Raw genomic sequence first — 20,828 nt, forward strand, 5'->3', positions numbered from 1 at the left:
GTTTTAGGAAATAGGTCATGCATCGGCTTGATTTAGTTGTTCTAAAAGACGTCAGTTTTGATCGATCCAATTATGCTGGTCGGAGAGAATCAAAAGAATGAGTTCATAAGGATCCGATGCACTGTGACCATGGAACCCCCACCCATTTCCTGATGTCCTTTGTCCCCTGGCCCTAATATCATTTTTGTCTCTGTAGAGATCATCCCACCATGGAAAAATGGCCCAAAGGAAAAATCTCAACAAGTAATACATGTCATCCGAGAAAATAATAACAATCAACTGAATATTGTATGTCTTCTTCTCTGCTTCCGTCTTCTTCACAGCTCGGGGCCGTTTCCATGTACCGTCTTTGAACAGTTTCAACTGTGGATTTAGCTGAAAAGTCTTAATTAAGCTCCGTGCTCTATTCATATGAGAATATATATTATTTATGATGCAATTTAATACCTACCATAGGCATATTTTTTTGCACAGCTCAGCTTGATTCATACAACCCGAAGCGATATGTACTAAATCCTCGATTTTCCAACATCTCGAGAGACAATTATTTATTGCTGCTCTTTACGAGCCTTCCTACAAGCTCCTGCGAAGATTCCCTGAAAAAGCAGGCAGTTGACCCGGTTGACTTTTTTTTCGTATCTGATGGTCACTTCTTTCTCTGTCCATGATGGGTCAGAAGCCTACGTTGAATAAAACAAATATATTTTCTAATAAAAGTGAAGTTTACTCAGATTTTCTGTGGAGCTCACGATACCACAGTTGATATTCAATGGAAATTCTTTTGCTTGGGTGATAAATTTATGCATATCTTAACTAGATACGGTTTTCTCCTTCCTTATCCTTGCCTTCACGTCTTTCTAATTGGACTTACAGTGATTTATTGAAGCATTCTGACTATCGAGAATTATGATGTTGTCCCCTTCGGAATCTTGGTTATAAACTCATGGATTTCTAACCAAGAAGGTTTTCTTTTCCTTTTTTTTTTTTTGGCATAACCAAGAAGGATTGGAAATAGGTTATAGACCCAGTGGATTTCTAATCAATATTCTGATGTTGGACAATAACTCTTCTTAATACTGACATAACATTGATCCGCAATGGAAATCCACTCTGATTTTTTATAATCTTTTGACTGGATTGACTCTGAAATTTTTCACAAAAATATCTTGTTCAAGTCCTAGCCCCCACCACCACCAAAATAAGGTTGCTCATGACCTCACAAAAATTCAATTATTCTATTGAGGAAAATTCCATGTGTAACGGAAATGTTCAGCATCCAGGGTAAAGGATCCGCTTAATTAAGGATTTTCATGAGTGCTAAGAAGTGAAATGCCATGGTTATGTGTATGCTCGTGAGATGTTTTTGACTAATTTTTTACGTTGTTGATGAATGGACGTATAGTGGGATTCTATTTGTTGAGAGGTGTTCCATGTTTTATTTTACGTTTTTTTTTTCGGTTGTCTTACTTGTCCTTATTCATATCTGTCCATCGTCATAGAATGATATTTATATATAAAAAAAAGAGAGAAATATTTTGATTGGGCTCGAGGTGTTCTCATTGTTTTCTCTGATGACCATGGAGCCATTTTAGTGTTTGTTGAGGAGTTTCGAACTAACGCGATTATTTCTCTTTTAACTCACTCTATTTTTCTTTTACATTTCCAGGAAAAGGATGATAGAAAAAGAATTTTATAAAAGAATTTATCAAGTCAAACCGCGTGTCCTATTTGGCTGTTAGCTTATTAGATGGTGCTCAAATGATGTCATCGATTTTATTGAGATGCAACAGGCTGGAGTCCATGTAACTCTTTGATGTTCAAACTATTCTATCTTATTATTTATATAATTATGAATGATACATCATAAACAGAGGGACAATAGATGAAAACGATTCTGTATATTTCTCACTGAATTGCATAGTACAATGCCGTATATGTACAAGATGACTACTAGTGGTAAAAGGAAGGAAAAATATAAAGGAAAGAAAAAGAGAGAATCAGGGAAGTAATATACATAATTATACAATTATGAATGATACATTTTCAGAATGATAGAGTTGAAATTGTCCCGAAAGCAGGAATTTATTTTTTAGAAAACTACAAATGACCGATAATATGAGTTTTGCATAAATTACGAGGGCATGCATTATAGATGTCATTTTTCGAAACAAAAGGACTTTCCATCTCAGCATCCGTCCGACATACATTCCGTGTGCTGAAATATTACATTTTCCTTGAAGCTTCAGGAAATAGATCGTTCTTATTGAATTCACAATGTGTTCCGTCGATCGACTTGTCAATGTAATTAAGGAGAATAATAATCTATTCTTCTTTCCAATTCCACAAATTAGTATTGTCCGCAAAAGGAGGTCCACAGTTCTAACTTTTATACCAGAAGTTCTAATTTTTGGACCACGTGACTTAATCAAACAGTCATGCTGCATTTTAATTCCGTGATATCAATATATATACTACGTCTTGGTCTTATGGTTTGAAACTGCAGAAACACCTTCATTTATGGTATATGTATACCATTTATTTATGGTATAAATGGAGTCCACCTTTTGACTTTGTATGAGTTATTTTGTTTTGTTGTGGGTAGAATTAGGTTAAAGTTGTGATTTTAAAATCACATTTGCAAACCAAACAAGTCATAATCTCTCCCAGAAAGTGTGAACTGGAATAGCTCGAAGGCTAGACAAGAGCATGGAATTAAATAGCAGCGCGTTGTGGCTGCTACGGCCTCTATGTAATGGTATCGATGGCCACCGATACTGTTATGGGCTGATATCGGGGTGAGTTTTTTTTTTCTATGTTGTAGCGCCACTATTAGCAGCTGTAACGGCCAAAATAGCGGCCGTTACAGCTGATTTAAGGGTTTTAGAAGTTGGAAGGAGAAGGGAAGGAGAAAGAAACGACCTTGAACTTCCAAATTTTGTTGATTAAGCCGAAGCAAATTTGAATTGTTGATTGATAAAGAGAGAATAGGGAGAGTAACAAGAATTTACTGAGGATAGAACCACTCTCTCTCTGTCTGTCTCAGGTCTCGCCCAGCCGCGAGGAAGAAGGAGGAGAAAAACAGTAAATAATAAAATAAAATAAATAAGAAGTTTTTTTAAATGGGCTGTTGGCTTACTTGGGTAAAAACCTGTTTTTTCTAATGTGTCGTTAATAATTTTAAGGTAGAAAATAATTTAATAAGCCAATATTTATATTATAATTATATTTTTAAAATTTCTTAAACCATCATATAATGATTTATATGGGTTGTACCTATTATTTTTATTGGTCTAAACACTGTATCTAATCTAATTGGTCATTTATTACATGTTCTGTATGAGTCAGTTTTTTCTTTGCTTGTTTGGGAAAATTCTGTCCGCGACGGCTGCGATTCTATTGCGTAATACTGCGAAATCAACTACCGTGACTGTTACACGAGCCGCGACTGCAATTTAATTCCTTGGTCAAGAGCTGAGGTTGATCACTTCAAGAGGCAATGGGAAATTGAAATCGTGATCCCCGTGTCGCATTTCAAACAGGCGCTCAGGAGTTAATGTCATCTCTACTGACTGCCCTTGCTAACTCTTGGGAGAACACTTATGGCAGCTTCCACTGCATAAACAGAAGAAATGCAGTCAAATTCATTATGGCAGGTTTGTAGATCTACGGATTCCATGCTACATATACCTCGCACTAATATCTTTTATCTCCACACAGTACACATATTGTGGATTAATTGGGTCACACTGGTACAGGAGCTGGGCTTGGTGCCCTGCTTTTCACCACGTCAGTAGTATTATGGTGTCGCCTGGTCCATATGATGCTTTATGATAAACCAGCTTATTTATCAGCTCGGAGAGAATGGAAGGCCCGTCTAATATCACTGAAGTCTTTGGAAAATAATCAACTATTTTTTTTTCCCACTACTGGCCGGTGCACTATTTATCAATCCAGGGAGGTCTATCATGGAACAGCATTCTCATATTGTATTATCTACTTGGCATTATTCTTCCCCAGAAGTTTCTGGGAATAATTAGTTGAATGTTCTGATATCTCGTCTTATTACTTTTAAGGAGATTGATCTCCTTTTTGCTTCTGATTCGGCCAAGCTATGGGAAGGACTTCTTCAATGATGTCTACTAGCTACCATTCAAAATGTCCACGATTCTGATTTTGGATCACATAACCTGTCAAAAGGCCAAGCAGATTTGAAATGCTTGCTTTACATTGAGAGGAACTGAAATGGTTGCTGATGTAATTACATCGCCCGACATACACCCGCTCTTACCTGGTGAAACAAGGTGAATAAATAGTAGAATTGCTTTGTTCCATAAATCAGTGTCACTGGATTTAATAGGGCATAGCATATTCCTCCGAAGTGTCGGGGAACAAGCTTTTGTTCCATGTTTTGATTAATTTCGTAACTTGGATCAATGTTATAATAACAAAAAAGACTTCCCATCTCAGGATCAATCAACTTTCAATGTGGTAAGAACTGCATTTCTTCGAAGTTTACGGGAAAAAGATAGTTGCCTGCTTTTATTGAATTCGCAATGCGGCCCATTGACTTGTCAATGTAAGGAGAATAATCTATTCTTCCTTCCAATTACACCGTCTAATTTTGGACCACATAACTTAAACAAACAGCAATTCGGCCTATTAATTCTGGGATATTGATATGCCGTGTCTTGATGCCATATGCTTCAAAACTGTAGAAACATCTTCAAGGAGATAATACCAATTAAAGTCCCGGATTTTACTATATGCCCCATTTGTACAATATTCTGCAATTATGCCATTTCCTGATTTTTCCTATTTCAGAAGCCTAAAATTCTGATTATTCAAATTACCGGCCGGTGGGTGGACAGCCCAACTGATGAATCCATCCTAAACATCTACCTGGACAATTGTTACTGTGGATTATAGGACTTCTGCTAAAGAAATCGAATTTCAACTTGTCCATAATTCAATTTATTTTCGCATAGAATAAAATGTTTCAGAAATAATTTAGATGATGAAAAAAAAAAACTGATAAGAGTGGTTATTTACTCAAATTTTCAGGGAGGCCTCACAGATCGATTCTCCGATATGTAATAGATCCATCTACGATAAACCTATTCTTGCTGTGCTTGCAAGAGTTTGCAATTTATAGCTCCGGTTGATTTTATATGTAGTAACATTTCAATGTCTGTACTGGGAACGATCCCACAGTTAATATCCAATGAAAATCCTTATACTACGACGATAAATTTATGCATATTTAAGAAAGATATTGTTTTCTTCTTGCCTTTACATCTTTCTTATTGAAGTAAAATCGACTGGATCATTCTGACATAACAATGATCCATGGTAACCTAATTGCACTCTGATTTTATAGAATCTTGACTGGTTCAGCTAGTCGAGAGCTGAGATTGATCACTTCAAGAGGCAACGGGAGACTGTAATCATGATCCCTTTGTAGTAGACTATGACAAATGTGCTAATCCAAAAATCAATTATTGCCCTAACTCTTGCGAGAACAATTATGGCAGCTTCCGCTGCATAAACAGAAGAAACGCAATCAAATTTATTATGGCAGGCTTTAGACCTCCGCATTCGATGCTACATTCATGTCTTTTATCTCCAGACTAGTACGCATATATATTGTGGATTAATTGGGTCACCCAGGTGCAGGAGCTTGGCTTGGTGCACCGCTTTTCACCATATTAGTAGTATTATGGTCGTTCTACTGAACCATTGATGAAAGAAGAGAAATTGGGTTCCCGTAGTCCAAGTTGCCTGGTCCATATATATGATACTTTATGATAAACCAGCTTATTTATCAGCTTGGAGAGAATGAAAGGGCGGTCTAATATCACAGAAGTCTTGGAAAAAGAATCCACTATCATTTTTTTTCCCAGCACCGGCTGCACTATTTATCAATCCAGGGAGGTTCTAATGTGGAACAACAATCTCATATTAAATTATCTACTTAGCATTATTCTTCCCCTGAAGTTTCCGGGAATAAGTGGTTGATTGTTCCGACCTCTCGTTTATTACTTTAAGGAGATTGATCTCTTTTTTACTTCCGCGATCCTGCCAAGCTACAGAACCTATCAGAAGACCAAGCAGATCTGAATTGCTTGGTTTACATTGATAGGGACTAGAATGGATGCTGATGTAATTACATTCTCGGACATTGACCAGCTCTTACGGTGAATAAATAGTACAATTACTTTGTTCCAGTAATGCTGGATTTAATAGGGCATAGCATATTTCCTCTGATGCTTCAGGGAATTAGCTGTTTGCTCCTTGTTCTGATTAAATTTGTAATTTGGATCGATGTTAATGCTTATGTCCCTTCGTGCAATATTAGGACCGACGAAGATGATAAATTGCTCTGAGCGTGTGAGACAATAAAGACTTTCCACCTCAGGATCAATCAACTTTCAATGTGGTCAGTATTATATTTTCCTTGAAGCTTCAGGAAATAGATAGTTGCCTGTTCTAATTTAATTCGCAATGTGGCCAATTGACTTTTCAATGTAAGGAGAATAATCTATTCTTCCTTCCAATCGCACCGTCTAATTTTGGACCACATAACTTAATCAAACAGCAATGCTGCCTATTAATTCCGTGATATCGATATGCTATGCTTCAAAACTGCAGAAACATCTTCAAGGAGATTGTACCAATTAAAGTCCCAGATTTTTCTAGATGCCCCATATATACATTCTACAATTATGCCATTTTCTGATTTTTCTTGTTTTAGAAAGTTATGCTGCATTTGGTTTCAAAGTATGATTTTAAAATTAGATTTTGATTTTGAAAAAAAATGGTACAAATATGGTCCACCCTTTAACTTTGTATGAATTATTTTGTTTTGTTGTGAAAAAAAGTGATATAAATGGGGCCTACTCTTTGACTTTATATGAGTTATTTTGTTTTGTTATGGATAGAATTAGATTAAAGTGTGATTTTAAAATCACATTTACAAACCAAACAAGACACTAAATTCTGATCAATTTGGTGGGTGGACCGCGCAACTGATGAATCCATCCTACACATCTACGTGGATAATTATGTCTGTCAATTATAGGACTTTTGCTAAAGAAATCGAATTTCAACCTGTCCAGTAACTCGATTTATTTTCATGTAGAAGAAAATGTTTTAGGGATAATTCGAAGGATAAAAGAAACTGACAATGACAAGACATTAAATAGCATGTCCGGAATTATTGGGGATGACTTTTCCATTTTCAATTGAGAAAATTGGAAAGAGCGAGGAAACTGTCATTTACAAGTGCCATATTAACAGCTGATATGATCCGAGAGAAATATCTTTCACTAAAAATGTCACAGAAAGTCTTCGAACAATCTTGATGTTTCCTTCTTTATTTTTTGTTTGTACAATTTTTTTCTCTGCCCGAAGATCACGCCCGAGGAAGTCTACTTAATTACTGAGACACTTTAACTTCATGCCATATGATATTAGTCTATCATGTCCGAGAAAATTTTAAATGATCCTTCCTCATATTAATATGGTAAGAAAAAATCAGTAAGATTGTTTCAATTAAGAAGGCTTATCACAATTAATCGAGTGATTAGCACTTATTGTTTAGTTTATTGTAATTTAATTGGTTCTTCTTCATGTCATGTGACGAGATAGGATCACCGAATAATCTCATCCTGTCCCAATCCAGAGCTAAGCCTTTCAGCATAACATTTACTCCACTTTGCTTGATTGGAGCGGTACACGGGTGTTTAATCTTCTAGTTGACTCGGTTGACTTGCTCGTTGGACTACTAATCAAAGTTTGGCTTCTGCTGTACTAAGTCATCAGCTCAGACTTATACATGTACCCTTATATATGTGCACACTCGAGTCAGAATTGGCCACAGCCATCCTTGCTTTCTTCAACCAAAAATGAACCAAGTAGCCGGGTAGAGATGATTCCGAAACTCATGTTTCAGATTCTTTTGCTTCTTGGCTCCATAAAAGCTCAGGGGCAGGCTGCCACTGATCAGCTTGCTAAAACTGGCTGCCAGCAAAAATGTGGGAATGTTACCATTCCTTTCCCCTTTGGAATTGGACCAGCCGGTTGTTTTCTCGATGACTGGTATGAGGTTGCTTGCCCAAATGGCACAAACACTCCCAGACTCAAAAAACTCGAATTGCAGGTGCTGAATATAACACTTCCATTCTACTATGGACCAGGGGGTGATGCCATGATCACAGTCAATTTCCCAGTAATCTACTCCAGAGACTGCTCCAGAAACCAAACTCGTGAATCGGTCATGCTGGAAGGAAGCTCATTTGTGATCGCTCAGGACAGAAACATCTTTGCTGCAGTCGGGTGTAGCAGAGTTGCCCTTATCGAGAACACCAAGTCTGCAGTTGTCGGATGTAAGCTGTCAGAATGCAGCTCAAGAGCCGATGGCACAAGCATCCGCCCAAATAGTGATTGCTCGGGTTTGGGTTGCTGTCAAACAACGACAACGTTTGGACTGCAGTCCTTTAATGTGAGTTTTCGAAAAGACGAAGCTGCCTCCGGAGCTGTGGAGGGATGCAGTTATGCAGCTTTGGTCGATCGAGCTGAGTTTTCTCCTTCTCGCATGCATGCTTTGGAACAGGAAGGATATGTGCCGGCAGTGTTACAATGGGGCGTGGCAAACACTACACACTTTGGAATAAATCTCCTGCATGATAGTCGTCGTGGCTATGGTCACTATTACTGCTCAAGTAGAAGCATGTCTGACAGTTATATAGTTATGCCGTTCATGCAGTGTTTTTGTTATCCTGGCTATGATGGTAACCCCTACCTGGGAAATGGATGTCAAGGTAATGTGCCTATGTTTCTCTTGATCTATTTTTAAGTATGATTAGGCAACACAGTTCCTCTAAGATTACATGATGATTTTCTTCCTTCTTCTGCCCTTTTCCTTTATACAAGCTTAAAGCATTCAAAAGCTTTCAATCCGAGTTCTTGCTCGTGAACAACAAAAAGCCCATACAGAAAGCCCCTCTGTCATTCCCACCAACCACCCCCGTCCCCCTTCCCCAAACAGCCAAAACCTCCAAGCTTCCAACGACCACAAGCTGCCGATTTGGACGATCCACCAATGAGCTATTGGTTCCGACTATCCAGACGACGGGGAGGGAGAGTGCAAGAGGAGAGAGAGGGATCTGGGAGAGGAGGGAGGGGTAGAGGAGAGAGAGGTTTTTTTTATTATATTTATTTTAATTCAATTTTAATAAAATGAATATTTTATTTTAATTTGGCTCCACATCATTTGTCCTTCCCTTGGCCTGATCTAATCAAAGTTTATGAAACTACTTTATTATAGAAATTTTTTTGCAGTATAATTGTCCTCAAAATTGAGAATGGTTTTGAATTTATTCTGCTTCAGATGTTCTCTGATGCTAATTTTCCAGAAGTTAATCTTTTCTGTTTGATCTTCATGTCCATAGACGTCAATGAATGCGAAGATCATGATATCCTCAAAAACTGTCATGGGAAATGCGTGAATACGAAAGGGTACTACAAGTGTGTGGATGGCAGTAGAGCAGTTAAATTGGCAATGATGGGTATGCTCTTGTGAATCTTCACATGAATTGATTCCCTGCAAATGTATAATGTGAAGGTGCTTCATGTTACTTCTTCATATCATAATTAAACATTCAGTTTTAATTCGCTATTATTCAATTTGTCATTTTTGCAGTCATTGGAGGATTTATTGGAGCATTGCTTTTCCTTCTCTCCATGAGGTGGCTACGCAGAGCCATTAGAAGAAGGAAGAAGATGAAGCTCAAACAAAAGTTCTTCAAACAGAACGGCGGTCTTCTATTGCAGCAACAATTATCTTCGCCGGAAGGCAACGTCGAGAAAAGCAAGTTGTTCGATTCCAAGAAGTTAGAGAGGGCCACCGATAACTTCAATGAGAACAGGATACTTGGCCAAGGTGGTCAAGGGACCGTCTACAAGGGGATGCTGATGGACGGAAAAATTGTTGCTATCAAGAAATCTAAGGTGCTGGACGAGGGAAATGTCGAACAGTTCATCAACGAAGTTTTCATTCTCTCACAGATCAATCACAGGAATGTGGTGAAGCTATTGGGCTGTTGTTTGGAGACCGAAGTTCCTCTTCTCGTGTATGAGTTCATCCCAAATGGGACGCTTTATCAGTATCTCCACGATCCCAATGAGGAGTTTCCAGTTCCATGGGATGTACGCCTGCGAATTGCTACAGAGGTCGCTGGAGCGCTTTCCTATCTGCATTCTGCAGCGTCTATACCTATATACCATCGGGACATAAAGTCAACGAATATACTTTTAGATGAAAAGTATCGAGCTAAAATTGCTGATTTTGGAACTTCCAGATCGGTGGCCCTCGATCAGACTCATGTGACCACATTGGTGCAGGGAACCTTTGGGTACTTAGATCCTGAGTACTTTCAGTCAAGCCAATTTACGGATAAAAGTGATGTATACAGCTTTGGAGTGGTCCTCGTCGAGCTCGTGACTGGGCAGAAGCCAATCTCTTCACTGAGAGCACAGGAGGGAAGAAGTTTAGCTACATACTTCATCATCTCAATGGAGGAGGATCGTCTATTCGATATTCTTGATCCTCAAGTACTGAACGAAGGAAAAAAAGACGAGATCATCACAGTTGCTCATCTTGCAATGAGATGCTTAAATCTGAACGGAAGGAAGCGACCAACAATGAAGGAAGTGGCGATGGAGCTGGAAGCCATAAAGCGGCCATCACATCCCTCCGATGAACAACAGATTAATCGAGAAAGGCAGGCGACCTTCGAAATCGATGGGGTTGAAGCTCATGATGTTGCTTTCAGATCAGCAGAATTTGAGGCAGGTGATGGTATAAGTTCGATGACCGATGTGTACCCGCTACTGTCCAGTGACACATGGTGAACAAGGTCGTAAGCCGCAGGCGCGGGTACACGACTCTGAGGCAGGCCATCGTTTTCCACGCCAAAGGGTCCCATTCTGGTCTAATTCTATATTTTGAGTTGATCCAACTCTAATAGTTAATTCCAAGTTTCCGTCTGATCAAATAGATTTCAAGCATTCTTGATATTGACATCAGCTTTATAGGTTATATCGTCTTCTGATCATATAGTGCCGATAATAATTTCTCATTTAGATATATGGTTGGCCCCTTATAAAGAATTCGATCATTTCTGCATGTCAATACAGAGAAGTCACTATCCTAGAGATGCAATTAAATTGTTTAATTTCGTTAAGTAATTTCTCTCTTTGTAATAATAATCGTCCAAACCTTGAGTTCAACCTGGGGAATAATTAATGGAAGGTCAGAGTGTATCTTCATCAATAGCATCTCTGTGAGATCTAAAAGAAGAAGCATAAAAATGGTAATCGGCGTCGTCCAGTTGATGCTGTTAGTCCTCCTGCTTTTAGGTTTGTCCCGCGTAGAAGCACTAGCACGAAATTTCCCGGGGGCAAAGGCCCATTGTACGGACAAATGTGGAGATGTTACCATCCCCTTTCCATTTGGCATCGGAGCCAGCTGTTTCACTGCCATCGGATGCGACATCATGGCTCTCATGAGCAACACCAAATCCACCATCGTTGGATGCAAGTCCAAGTGCAGGAATGGCAACAGCACAAGTCGGTTCAGCGAATGCTCGGGCGTCGACTGTTGCCAGAACACAATCCCCATCAAATGTGCAGGCCTCCAACATCAACTTCCAGAACGTAGATGCTTCTACAATATATGACAGTGGAGGCAGTTATGCTTTCCTAGGTGACAGATCCTGGTTCATACCCAATGCTACTGATCTTTATTCACTAAGGACTAGGGAATACGTGCCAGTGTTGTTAGAATGGTGCATACCTATAATACAAATATTGGGATCGACCTGAATCCAATTTACGGTGTTTATGATTGTACATGGCTTAGCTCCGCTGTGTACGGGTTCAACGAACTGCCTTATCTACGATGCTATTGCCCCTCCGGCTTCAGTGGTAATCCTTAACTCGTCAATGGATGTCAAGGTGAGTGTTTTGAAATCATGGGTTGATAACTCTAGGTTTATTCAGTCAATTCGTGGGAGTATCACCGTTATGATACATGTTAAAGACAGTTTCAAAAGCATAAAAACCGTTCCAATATCAATCGCATGTAAATGAATAATAACTTATGTTGTATAATCAAACTAATTTATTGAGAACTTCGGATGAAAGAATCCTAACTTCTAAAATTCTTTTTTTGCTGGATTCCTGACTTCTAATATTCAAATCGGTTATGTGATCTCTACAGACATTAACGAATGTGAAGATCCAAGGCTCAACAGCTGTCCTTGGAGATGCGCGAATATGCCGGGCCACTATTCCCGTCCGGATGGCAACAGAATAGCTAAATTGGCAATGATCGGTATGTATCTCTGAATCTTATGTACAAACGAGCATTATTCTATAAAATCCTGCATTTTTCCACAATAAAATCCATAAATACATTCCATTATACAAAAACTTAAATGTATTCTATAACGTCTCTTTTACAAGATACAAAACCAATTAAAATTTTAATTTCCAAAATTTAAAATACCTAAAATTACCTGTGTGTTTTACAATAATTTTCTCGAACTTAACTCCTTGTTCAAGGACAAACTCAAACCTTTAAACACAGGAAAACACGTCCTTCATAATTACCATATAAAATAATGTGAACGGTTTGGAACTTCGATCAAATAACTATACAAATCGTAATCCTCTCAGGGTCCGATTTATCATCTCAGTAAATTTCAAATACATGTCAATTGAATATCCCAGAATCATTTGAGCCCCGATTAAGTAAGTTTACAGTCAAGTAAGACACGCGCCTTCCGATTCAAGAAATCATGTAAAAAGCTCTCGTTTGACAATGATTCCCCGTGAAAGATGTGGAAATAGAGTGAGCTTACATAGCTCAGCAAGTTTAACCAAAATAACCAAGTTAGTCAGAACTCCTCAGTAAAAATCAAATCAGGCATAACAAGAAGAATTATCAAATGACTCAAGGTACACCACCAGAGACAAACTGACAAGAGCTGTCTAACTTAATTACCACACACAAATAAATTCTAGACTAAATATATAATTAGAATAAACATATGCTTTACATTAAGCCCACTTCGGTAAACACATCACCCACATTCATATTTCCAAATCAACCATATCAAGCTAATAATTCTACAATCATAGATGTCGCTTTCACACTCCAAACACGATCACGAATAAATATTGCAACACTCGAATTTGCATTCATTAAAGATAAACATGAAATTCCATTCATAACGGTACCATGACTCGTCATGAATCTATAGTCTATCTCCATATGTCTCCCCCACAACCTCCGAATCACCCATAATCAATCCCGATCTCGACCTTTAGACTTATGTCCGTTTTATATTCCGTTGGATCAGCGGCCTAATGTCCGTTTTATATTCCGCTGGACCAACGGCTTGTCAATCCATCTCATATCCCGCCAAGTCCAACAGACAAAATCACACACTAACATATAACTCGTATGCGTAATTTAACTTATAGAATAATAACCTTAACATGATAATTGACCAATATCAATTAATCCATTCCTATAATATACATCTGGCACCACAACAGCCATCAATGATAAAACTTAGCACACACCACGCACCCTTATATGTGAAATCCAAAAAACAAGATTAAGTAAAGTCAACCACAAGGAATAATTTACAGCACACAAGAACCCAATTGCAATCCCAATCAATTCCATAAAGATCCAATCATCACAGTCATTCAGATCACATTGACTAACCCACAAGAAATGAAATCTACTAAAGTGTACAACCCAATGATAAGAAACTCAGCCATGTAAATTAAATACACAAAACCAATTAAACCCAGCAGAATAAAGTCAAGAACAAGAACTATCCACCACTTAAGATTCAATCAAGAACAGCTAAATGTCAACGATAGATAAAAATTATATTCTAATAAGGGCTTTCATATCTCACCAGACATGCATCTAAATAAAGATTGAATCTAATGCTTAAGGGTTAAATTTCATGGGGAACTCACAATGAACATATTTATATTACATAAGGTCCTCGAGGAATGTTTAAGTAAACCTTTCATACGAAACAAACAAAAAGAACTCGTTCGAGCTTGGAATTGACGAATACAAACTAACAATGATTAGTTTCGAGACACCTATCTCAAAACCGAGCCCAAAATCATAACTTATTGCTCCTCAAACACCTCCGTCCCTTTAGCTGTAAAAACCATGCCTAGACCGCGATTACAGGATAACCCACAACATTAATTTTTTGCCCAAAATAAACAATTAAGGGCTGGCCAGAAAAATAAGGAATATAGACTATCCGAAATGTAACATAAAAGAATCAGTATCGATGGAATTCAAAGCCAAACGATTTTTAACATTTAAATCATAAATTTCAAAGATTGCTTAGCTCAAATTTAAGCCTAGTAACTGGAACAACCAAGGAAGCAAAAAGGGTTTTCATAAGTGATCAAAAACGAAAGCAAAGAACAGAAGTTTTACTGCTTTTCGGGCTTTTGTACCCTATCAAACTGAATTGATCTGTCACCTCTGTTTGGTGATGTGTTGCTTGCGGCTAGAGACCAATCAAACATAATGAAGAGGAGAGTAGACAATACCTGAGAAGGAGAGCTTGGACGAAGGATGGAGTCGAATCACTAGTCTCACTAGATATTACGGAGATGGAGCCTTTGGCGCTCCCCCTTACTATCCGAGTCTCTCTCTCTCTCGCTCACTCTCTCAACCCCCCTGCCTCTGAGTTTTTTCTTTTTCCCTTTTTTTTTCAGCCAAAGAGATGAAAAGAAAAGAAAAGGAACGAATATTATGAAAAGAAATTGGTGGCGGTGGAGAAGATTGGGTTTTGGGGAAATTATTGGGTGTATTATGGTGCATGCTAGCCACCACTTAATCCCCACTCATTTTAACTTTAAACTTTGATTATCAAACTTTAAGAAATCATAAGATTTTTAATATTTATTTCCAAATAAATTATTGACACCCAATAAATGATAAAAAACAGAAAAATCTAAATTGAAAAATCTAAATATATTCCTATGGAAAATTCGGGACTTCACATATTCATTGTCCTTCTATAAATCGTATTATTTGCTTGTTTTAATAGACATTGTGTCACGTGCCAATTTTAGACTATAACGAAAAATCTTGAGATTTTATGAGAGTTAATTGAAATCTTGAGGCTTACGTTTTATGAAGTTCTATAAAATTTCAGACTAAAACTCGTGGGAGTGAATGGCCGCAAGCTAGTAAGTTAATGTAGCAAGGGAAGCCTCCAACGGAAAAAAAAAAAGTTTCTATAATTACAACTTTGATAATGGAAATAAGTCTCCAAAAGAAAGCAAATAATCATCGCGATAAGAGCTGATGATAAAATCCAAGATCCAAATCTAACTTCCTCATCAAAATAGAACTTAGAAGGTCTCCGAACTAAAACATAAAGTTAGAAGAATTCGAGATCCTCTAGACACCTCTGAATTCTCGAGCCACTCTCTTACGGCTCTATTGCCCTACTGATCTCCTGGCCCCATATTTGGAGTAAAAAAAAATTAATAAAAGAACGAGCTTAACATGCTCAACAAGCGACCAACACTTATTTCTATTGATCAAGTATCGATAGAATAATCTTGATTCTAAATAGTTCAAGAAAAACAACTTGTTCATAAAAGTAGTTCTTAACAATTATTTTAAACCATGCAGTAACAAAATTTCATAAGCATATAACCCAATATAATATTGAAGTTCATAAATCATTCAAATAATACGTATTCAACACCATTTTGCATATATGCATTATGAATTCAATAATTCCAAATATGCTCACTGTCTTGTCACTGTCATGACACTTCATCCTATTGCACAACCCTCTATATATTTACTAGCTTAACCGCTGGTAATGATCTACTAATACCAGTTTAACCCACTGTTAACACTCCACTATACCATACCAGTTCAATATGCTGGTAACGGTCCACTAACAATATCGCAATACCCCATAATAGAATAAACAAATGGTCCTTAAAAAAATGATAATTCCAGTATATCAATTTTCAACAAATTTAATAACTTTTCGAATAATTTTGGATGTCAAAGTTCAAATAATTCATATTCTCAGAGGAACTTCACAAATAAGGTCAATTATTCAGATTTCATAAAATCAATAATTGAAATATCTGAACAATAGGAAGATCCAAAAGGAGAAAAGAATAAAGCACATTCAGATAAAACAAAATTAATAATTCAATTTTCTTATATTTTGGTACTCAAATCAATAAAAAGAATTGGAATACTTGTATAGTAACAGCTAGAAAAAGAACCACGACGGTTATTTTTTCAGCCAACCGTGATAGCATCACCCTTCAATAATAAGATCATAATCATCTCCTTAAATTTTTGATACTTGATAGTTGATCCTCATTAAAGAATCATGAAATTTAGCTCATGCTCAAACAATTATAAATATTTTATTTTCAACAACATAATAGTTGGATTAATTTTCATGACATGCAATAAAAACTATGATTTCGATCTTTTGCAAACAACATAAGTGAGTCCTAGTTACTTTCATCGATCATCCCTAAACTAATAGCTCAAAGCCGATAGATTGGGATCAAGAGATAAATCTATAATCAAAATCTTTTCTAAAACTTTAAAGCTAGTCCATCCTTCATTTGCGGCGAGTAGGGGAAATTTCTCCACTTGCAGGAGTTCTCCCATTTTCTTTTTTCTTTTTTTCCTTTTTTTAAATTTTTTTTAGTATTTTTACATTTAAATTATTTAAAAAAAATCTCTACCTCTTATTGTGTGTTTTTAAACATGTAGGGATAATGTAGCAAGTAATTTGTTTGACTCGTCGCGATGGCCCGAATAAATTATATTGAAAAGTTTTTCCTCATCAACTTTTTTTTCCCCCAAATTTATGTATATATTTCAAATTTGCGGTGTCTTTTGGTTTGAGTCAAGATGAAAATGAAAGAATTCTTTTCCTGGGAACTAATTTTCCGGCCAATTGAATTGCAGATTATGAAATATATCTTATCTTCTTGTTTACCATAATTAATTCATATATACTCACATAAAAACCAATTATAACGCCGATCATATCGATGATATATCTTGAGAGCCCTATCTAGGATTTGTCTAAAACAAGCACCATAAAACTGCTGCCCGTCATTATTATGCTGTCAGCAGTGCAAATCCTTCTGCTCTTGAGTTTGTTCATCAGTTCAGAAGCATTAGCAGGAGCAGGCACTTCCCCAATGGCGAATTGAGAAAATTGGAAAGAAGGAAACGGTGGTCAACAAGTGCCACCATATATACTGCAGTAGATATGACGCGAGACCCGAGACCCGAGAGAAATATCTTTAATTAAAAGATGTCCCAGAAAGTTTTTGAGCATGTTTCCTTCTTTCTTTGTTTGTCTGTACGTTTTTTTTTTTCAGAGGAACTCTTAATTACTGAGACACTTTAATTTCATGCCGTATAATATAAGTCTATCATGTCCTGATCCCCAAACTAAACCTTTTGGCATAATATTTACTCCACTTTGCTTGATTGGAGAGGTACACGGATGTTTAATTAGGGACATGGAGGTGAATTCATGTTCCATGAACATATATCTCTGCTCTTCCCGATTTTCACGTAAACTAGTTGATGAGCGGGCGCAATTGAATAATTTTTTATTGCAACTAATAATCTAAATAATTTTACAGGTTATGCATAAATAAAATTTAGTTTAAACCGAATGAATTATGCTAAGGATATCAATAAATTAAAAAAATCATTCATATCGACTAAGCAAAAATGATATCTTTATTTCAACATCAACTGAACGATACTTTGATAAGAATGTAATTATCTTGAAATTATTAATTATGCATAAACTTCTTTTCAAAGTAAGGCCTGAAACAGATCAATCTGAGACTTTCTTTTACTTATATGCCTCAATGATTCCTAATTTCATTAGAAATAACAAATTAGTAATAATTTAATTTTGATTAGTAAAAGAATATATTCTGTCACACACGTAAAGTATACCTCTTTATAAAGGAAACTCATATCAGAATTGATAATTTCGTTATTTCTTCCGGTCTCAATTCTTTTAATATATGATAAATCATTGTAACACTTCAAAATCTATTATGATATAGATTAAAAATAAATTATAAAGAAAAATTTCATGCAAATATAGTAGTTCTAAATACGCACTAGACAAATTAACATCCAATTAAAAAGATAACATCCTAAATAAATTACTTTTATAAAAAAAAATACATGTATTTAACGATTATGGATTTCGAGAAAACTTGACGAAACATGACGAAGCCTATTGCAATACTGGTGCAGTCTTGCAAATCGACCAAATATATATAAGATACTGGTGTTAGTATATCGAATAAACATTTACATTATATATAGTGCAAACATCATACAAACTAATAAGAAAATTTCCTATCGAATATCAAGTTCCAATATAATGAAATTTTCATATCAAGAAATAATAGTCTAAGTTCCCCTATACTATATATATGTCATATATATAATTTATAACAGCAGTCTAAGTCTCAATATATGATATATACTACAAATATATATATATATATATATATATTTCTAAAATGAACAAGATATAATCTACATATTCTACTATATATATTATATAAGTAAATATTATGAATATATTTTCTCGGTGAATAAATACTTCTTGATAAAAGAATATAAAAATTTTCTTACTATATAAATGATGACATGGTATTGCGAAAGAACGTTTTATATTTTTGATAATATGGTGGTATGAGAATTCAACTCTAGACTTTATTATAAATATATAGAAAGAGAGATGGATATTATGTAAATGGAAATTTGATTGTGGTTAATATTATAATAATATATTTGCCCACAATGAAACAGGCAACTCTATAAATATTATAAACCCTAGTTAATATTGATTTCCAACTCTATATTTTGCTACAATATATATATATGAACGACAATTTAGTTGCTACAGGATACTCTTGCAACAGTTACGGCTTAGCTTCTGACAGTTACGACAGGCTGCCATATTTGCAATGCCGTTGCTACTCTGGATTTAATGGTAACCCCTATCTTGGACAAGGATATCAAGGTATGTACTTCAAAATCTCAGGTTGAATGTTTATTCCATATACTGCTAATGGCAGAATATTTTTGCTCAAATAATTGAATAATTTAGAATTTATTTTGCTTTTGATGTTCTGATGCCAATTTTAGAACTTAAGCTTTGCCATGTGATCTTCATGTCCATAGACATCAATGAATGCGAAGATCCAAAGCTCACCGACTGTCACCGGAAATGCTTGAATAAGCGAGGGTACTATAAGCGTGTGGATGGCAGTAGAGAAGTTAAATTGGCAATGATGGGAATGCTCTCTTGAATCTTTATTAATTGATTTCCTGCAAATGTATAATGTTAAGGTGCTTCATGTTACTTCTCATATCAAGAATTAACAATTCGGTATTGATTCACCTTTGTCAATTTCTCATTCTGCAGTTATTGGAGGACTTGTTGGAGCATTGCTTTTCCTTCTTGTGTGAGGTGGCTATGCAGAGCCATTAGAAGAAGGAAGAAAATGAAGCTCAAACAGAAGTTCTTCAAACAGAACGGTGGTCTTCTACTGCAGCAACAGTCATCTTTACATGAAGGCAACGTCGAGAAAGACAAGTTGTTCAATTCCAAGGAGTTTGGGAGGGCCACCGATAACTTCAATGAGAACAGGATACTTGGCCAGGGCGATCAAGGGACCGTCTACAGGGGGATGCTGATAGACAGAAGAATTGTTGCTATCAAGAAATGTAAGTGCTGGACAAGGGAAATGTCGAACAGTTCACCAATGAAGTTTTCATTCTCTCACCGATCAATCACAGGAATGAGTTTAAGCTGTTGGGCTGCTGTTTGGAGACCGAAGTTCCTCTTCTCGTGTGTGAGTTCATCCCAAATGGGATGCTCTATCAGTATCTCCACGATCCCAATGAGGAGATTCCAGTTCCGTGGGACGTACACCTGCTAATTGCTACAGAGGTTGCTGGAGCTCTTTCTTATCTGCATTCTGCAGTGTCTATACCGATATACCATCGAGACATAAAGACAACGAATATAATTTTAGATGCAAAGTATCGAGCGAAAATTGCTGATTTTGGAACTTCTAGATCGGTGGCCCTCAGTCAGACTCATGTGACCACGTTGGTGCAAGGAAACTTTCGGTATTTAGATCCTGAGTACTTCCAGCCAAGCCAATTTACAGACAAAAGCAACGTATACAGCTTTGGAGGGGTCCTCGTTGAGCTCTTGACTGGGCAGAAGCCAATTCTTCACTGAGAGCACTGGAGGGAAGAAGTATTGAACGAAGGAAAAAAAAGACAAGATAATCACAGTTTCTCATCTCGCAAAGGGATGCTTAAATCTGAATGGGGGGAAGCGAACAACCACGAAGGAAGTGGCGATGGAGTTGGAAGCCGTAAGGCATGAACAACAGATCAATCAAGAAAGGCATGCGACCTTCGAAATGGATGGGATTGGAGCTCACGATGTTGCTTTCAGATCAGCAGAATACGAAGCAGCTGATGGTATGAGTTCGACGACCAACGTGTACCCACTACTGTCCAGTGACATATGGTGAACAGATCATTTGGGTTTCTCCTCTTTGGCAACCTATATAAATTTAGAATGGTCCTTTGCCATTATCTTATTGGGATTATATTTAAAATAAACTTTGTAACACAAGGTCATAAGCAG

General features: G+C 36.7%; 1 protein-coding gene, 1 long non-coding RNA gene and 1 pseudogene across 2 annotated transcripts; 2 read left to right on the forward strand and 1 right to left on the reverse strand.

The window, feature by feature from the left end:
* Positions 1–7,860: 7,860 nt before the first annotated feature.
* Positions 7,861–11,311, forward strand: LOC116197822 (wall-associated receptor kinase-like 1). The gene is made up of 3 exons (XM_031528074.1): positions 7,861–8,819; positions 9,450–9,566; positions 9,701–11,311. Exons 1-3 carry the CDS (start codon positions 7,928–7,930, stop codon positions 10,909–10,911), a joined length of 2,220 nt encoding a protein of 739 aa, XP_031383934.1. The 5' UTR covers positions 7,861–7,927; the 3' UTR covers positions 10,912–11,311.
* A 1,400-nt stretch (positions 11,312–12,711) lies between these two features.
* On the reverse strand, positions 12,712–14,847 carry LOC116197824. Its single transcript, XR_004155103.1, has 2 exons — positions 14,662–14,847; positions 12,712–14,270 (listed from the first exon to the last, which is right to left on the reverse strand). It is a non-coding gene; the product is annotated as an uncharacterized LOC116197824 (long non-coding RNA).
* Positions 14,848–19,416: 4,569 nt separating this feature from the next.
* On the forward strand, positions 19,417–20,773 carry LOC116197823 (annotated as a pseudogene).
* Positions 20,774–20,828: the final 55 nt, after the last annotated feature.

Source organism: Punica granatum, chromosome 2 (genome assembly GCF_007655135.1).
Source record: "Punica granatum isolate Tunisia-2019 chromosome 2, ASM765513v2, whole genome shotgun sequence".
Classification (NCBI taxonomy): domain Eukaryota; kingdom Viridiplantae; phylum Streptophyta; class Magnoliopsida; order Myrtales; family Lythraceae; genus Punica; species Punica granatum.